This window comes from Corvus kubaryi, unplaced genomic scaffold (assembly GCF_017639235.1).
Source record: "Corvus kubaryi isolate FWS band 111438036 unplaced genomic scaffold, C.kubaryi_AGA036_p1.0 36735, whole genome shotgun sequence".
Classification (NCBI taxonomy): Eukaryota; Metazoa; Chordata; class Aves; order Passeriformes; family Corvidae; genus Corvus; species Corvus kubaryi.
In genome coordinates this window covers 21,430-25,379 of record NW_024580933.1, presented here as the reverse complement: position 1 = coordinate 25,379, position 3,950 = coordinate 21,430, and the positions used below count along the sequence as shown (strand labels likewise).

Below are 3,950 nucleotides of genomic sequence, written 5' to 3'. Positions count from 1 at the left end.
ACGCTTCCCTCCCTTTTCTCCCCTCACACTTCCCGCCCTTTTCTCCCTTCATGCTTCCCACCCTTTTCTCCCCTCACATTTCCCGCCCTTTTTCTCCCCTCACGTTTCCTGCTCTTTTCTCCCCTCACATTTCCCGCCCTTTCCCCTCATAATTAAGGAAACCTCTCTAGTTAAACCCTTAAAATGATGAAAAAGGGGTTTTCCCCCCCTCAATTTAACCCTTAAAAAGGGCTTCCCACTATATTTAGACCCCTAAAATGATGGGTAAAGAGGCTCTCCCCCCCCAAATTAAAACCTAAAAATGGTGAAAAACGTGGCGTTTCCCTCAATTTAAATCCTTAAAATTGAGGGGCCTGCCTCATTTTAAATTTTTTAAGAGGAATTGCCCCTCAGTTGAACCTCCCAAGAGGTTTCCTCCTCCCATCACTGGTTTTCCCTCACGGAACACCATTTTTGGGGCTTTTTGACACCATTTTCCCCATAAAGTCCCTTAAAAGAGAGGGCCCCCCTCGATGGAACTCTTAAATCGGCCCATAAAGAGGCTCCTCTCAATTTAAACCCTTAGAAATGAGGGAAAACACAGATTCCGCCTCAATTTAGCCATTTAAACAATGAAAAAGTTAGATTTGCCCTCAACTGAAACCTTAAAATAACAGAAAAAGGGGATTCCCTGTCAATTAAACCTCTTCAAATCACCGAAGAAGCAGGCTTTTCCTTCCATTTAAACCCTTAAAACCGTGGAAAAAACTGTTTCCCTTCAATTTAATCCCTTAAACCCGCAGATAAAAGGCAGCGCAGCGATCCTCAGGGTTTTGGGAGGGGTTTTTAACTCCGCCGCCACCTTCGGAGCGGGCGCAGCCGCGGCTTCGGGCGGGCTCTGCGCAGGCTCAGAAGGGCGGGGCGGGGCGGCGGAAGCGCGTCAGGCGCGGGCGGAAGCGGCCGGGACGGGCGGGTGCCGGAGGGTCGCGGCGGCCGCGCCATGGTGGATTACAGCGTGTGGGACCACATCGAGGTCTCGGACGACGAGGACGAGACTCACCCTAACATCGACACCGCCAGTCTCTTCCGATGGCGGCACCAGGTGCGGCTCGGGCGACCCGCGCCACCCCGCAGGCCTGGCACTCCCCGGGAGGCCCGTTCTCATGGCGACCGGCCCCGGGATTCCCAGAGGGAATGGGAAGGGGAAGGGGAAGGGAGGGAGGATGTTTTCTTGTTCCCGCCGTAGTCAGTCCCTGGGACCTCCCTGTGCTCCCCCTGTGCCCACAGGGTCGGCCCCGGGATCGCCACGGGTAAGGGCAAGGAGGGGGTTTGTTCTCCTGTTCCCATCGCAGCCAGCTCCAGGACCCCCCGTGGGGTGGGGGCTTCTCTTTTCGCACAGGATCAGCCCCCCTGTTCCCATAGGATTGACCCAGAACACCCCCAGGGGGAGCGGGCTCCCCGTATTCCCGTAGGATCATCCCTGGAACCCCCACTGGGCGAGTTCCCCCGCCCCTGGGGTGGCCCCGGCACAGCCCCTTCCCCGTTCCTGCTCCGTTCCTGCTCCGTTCCCCCAATCCCTGCGCTGTCCGGGGCCTTCTCCCTCCCTCGGGAAGCACTTTGAGGGGCACAGACCCCTCTCAGCTTCCCGGGCTGACCCGTGGTGGCATTTTTAATGGCTCGGAGCGAATCCTCGGGGTCAGAGTCACCCCCAGTTTTCCCGTGGAAAAGCTGTCGTTCCCTCCCGGTTCCAGCAAAACATTCCGGAGCTGTGCGGGAAGGCTCTGCTTTTCCCCTCAGGCGAGGGAAATTCGGGGTTGTTGCCTCCCCGTGCAAGTCTGGTTTTGAGGTTAAATCCTCCGGTTTTGGTTCTTTGGAGCGTTCGGGGCATTTCCTTGTGGGAATCGGTGGCTCCCAGCGTGATCCCAGTCACTCCCAGTTTAATCCTAGTATATCTCAGTTTAATCCCAGTCGCTCCCAGGGTGATCCCAGTCACTCCCAGTATCTCCCAGTCGCTCCCAGTATATCCCGCATTCCCGAGGGATAACGGATCCAGGGGAGCCCGTGGGGCACCTTGGAGCGCCGGGAACGACGCGTTAACGATGGCCCGGCTCCGTTTGTGCCGTGTTTGCCACCGTGCCCCGCTCAGGCCCGCGTGGAGCGGATGGAGCAGTTCCAGAAGGAGAAGGAAGAGCTGGATAAAGGCTGCCGGGAGTGCAAACGGAAACTCGCCGAGTGCCAGAAGAAAATGAAGGAGCTGGAAGTGGCGGACCCGGAGAGCGGGAAAGGGGAGCTGGAGAAGCTCCAGGCCGAGGCCCAGCAGCTGCGAAACGAGGAGAAGAGCTGGGAGAACAAGCTGGAGGAGCTGCGGAAGAAGGAGAAGAACATGCCCTGGAATGTGGACACGCTCAGCAAGGATGGCTTCAGCAAGGTGGGGTCGGGGGAGCCCCCTCTGCATCCCCTCTGATCCCCTGCGGGTCCCCCCTCAACCGTTCCCCGTTTCCTTCGGCTTCCCAGAGCGTTTTCAACGTGAAACCCGAGGAGAAGGAGGAGACGGAGGAGCAGAAGGAGAAGAAACACAAAACCTTCGTGGAGCGATACGAGAAGCAGATTAAACACTTCGGTGAGGGTTTGGGGGGGGGCTTAGGGAGCTGGGAGAAGATTTTTGGGGTTCTCCAGGCTTGGGAACATCCTCCTGTGTCGGGATCAGCTGGGAATCCTCTGGCTCTGCTGAAAAATTGAGGATTTTAGGTGTTTTTCCCATTTTCTTTCCCCCTTGTTGAAGCACAGTTTGGGGGGGTTTGATTAAACCTGGGCACGAGTCGCTCCCCTTTCTCCCCCACCGTTTTCCTGATGAAGTTTAGCGTTCTCAGGAGCGGGAAACCTCCCCGTTTCCCTGTTTTCAGGGATGCTGAGGCGTTGGGATGACAGCCAGAAATACCTCTCGGATAACCCCCACCTGGTCTGCGAGGAGACAGCCAACTACCTGGTCATCTGGTGCATCGATCTGGAGGTGGAAGAGGTGAGGAATCGGGATGAAATCCCCTTTTTCCAGGCTGGAATTGCCTTGTGCTCACCTCACTGGGCTTTTTCCCGTTTTTTCCTGCCAGAAAAATGAGGGAATTGGGGAATTACAAAGGAGATGAGGTGGGGGAAGATCCTTAAAATCGTCCTTAAAATCATCCCATCGAAGCAGCTGCTCCTTCTTTAGGGAGAGGGGTTCGCCCCCAGACCCCCCTCCTGCAGCTCCGGGGTTTTTTTGGGATGAGGAACCCATCGCTGGCCACAAAACCAGGGAATTTGGGATGAAAAAAAAACCCCTTTAAGACCACCCAGCCTCATCCCATTGACCTCACCACACCCATCCAGCCCCTGGAGGGATTCCCTCACCCGAATCATTTCTCCCACCAAGAAGAAGGGATTTGGGATGAGTGGGGAACGGGGGGATTTGGGGAGATTTGGGGGGATGTGGGGGATTTTCCACCCCGTTTTCCTGCCCCTCGCAGAAGCACGCGCTGATGGAGCAGGTGGCCCACCAGACCATCGTCATGCAGTTCATCCTGGAGCTGGCCAAGAGCCTCAAGGTGGACCCCAGGGCTTGTTTCCGGCAGTTTTTCACCAAAATTAAGGTAAAAACCCCACCTGGACACCCCAAAATCCCCTGTGGGCCGAGTGGAGCCCCACTTCTCACTGGTTTAGCCTCAAAATTTTTCACTTTTCTTGAGGTTTGACCCAGGGGGATCTGGCTCAGGGGGTGGAATTGGGGGTTTGGGGATTGGAAATGGGGGTTTGGGGATTGGAATTGGGGGTTTGGGAGTGGAATTGGGGATTTAGGGGTGGAAATGGAGGTTTGGGGATTGGAATTGGGGATTTAGGGGTGGAAATGGGGCTTCAGAGGGTGGAAATGGGGGTTTGGGATTGGAATTGGGGATTTGAGATTGGAATTGGGGATTTAGGGGTGGAAATGGGGGTTT

At 56.0% G+C, this 3,950-nt stretch overlaps 1 protein-coding gene across 1 annotated transcript in view; it reads left to right on the top strand.

Annotated features, from left to right (window-relative positions):
• Positions 1 to 905: 905 nt before the first annotated feature.
• CDC37 (cell division cycle 37, HSP90 cochaperone) overlaps positions 906 to 3,950 on the top strand; it is a 3,698-nt gene continuing 653 nt past the window's right edge. The window contains exons 1-5 of the mRNA XM_042020051.1: positions 906 to 1,081; positions 2,126 to 2,407; positions 2,494 to 2,599; positions 2,883 to 2,998; positions 3,483 to 3,605. Of these exons, the coding sequence (XP_041875985.1) occupies positions 980 to 1,081; positions 2,126 to 2,407; positions 2,494 to 2,599; positions 2,883 to 2,998; positions 3,483 to 3,605 (729 nt within the window). The 5' untranslated portion in view covers positions 906 to 979. The remainder of the gene's footprint in view (positions 1,082 to 2,125; positions 2,408 to 2,493; positions 2,600 to 2,882; positions 2,999 to 3,482; positions 3,606 to 3,950) is intronic.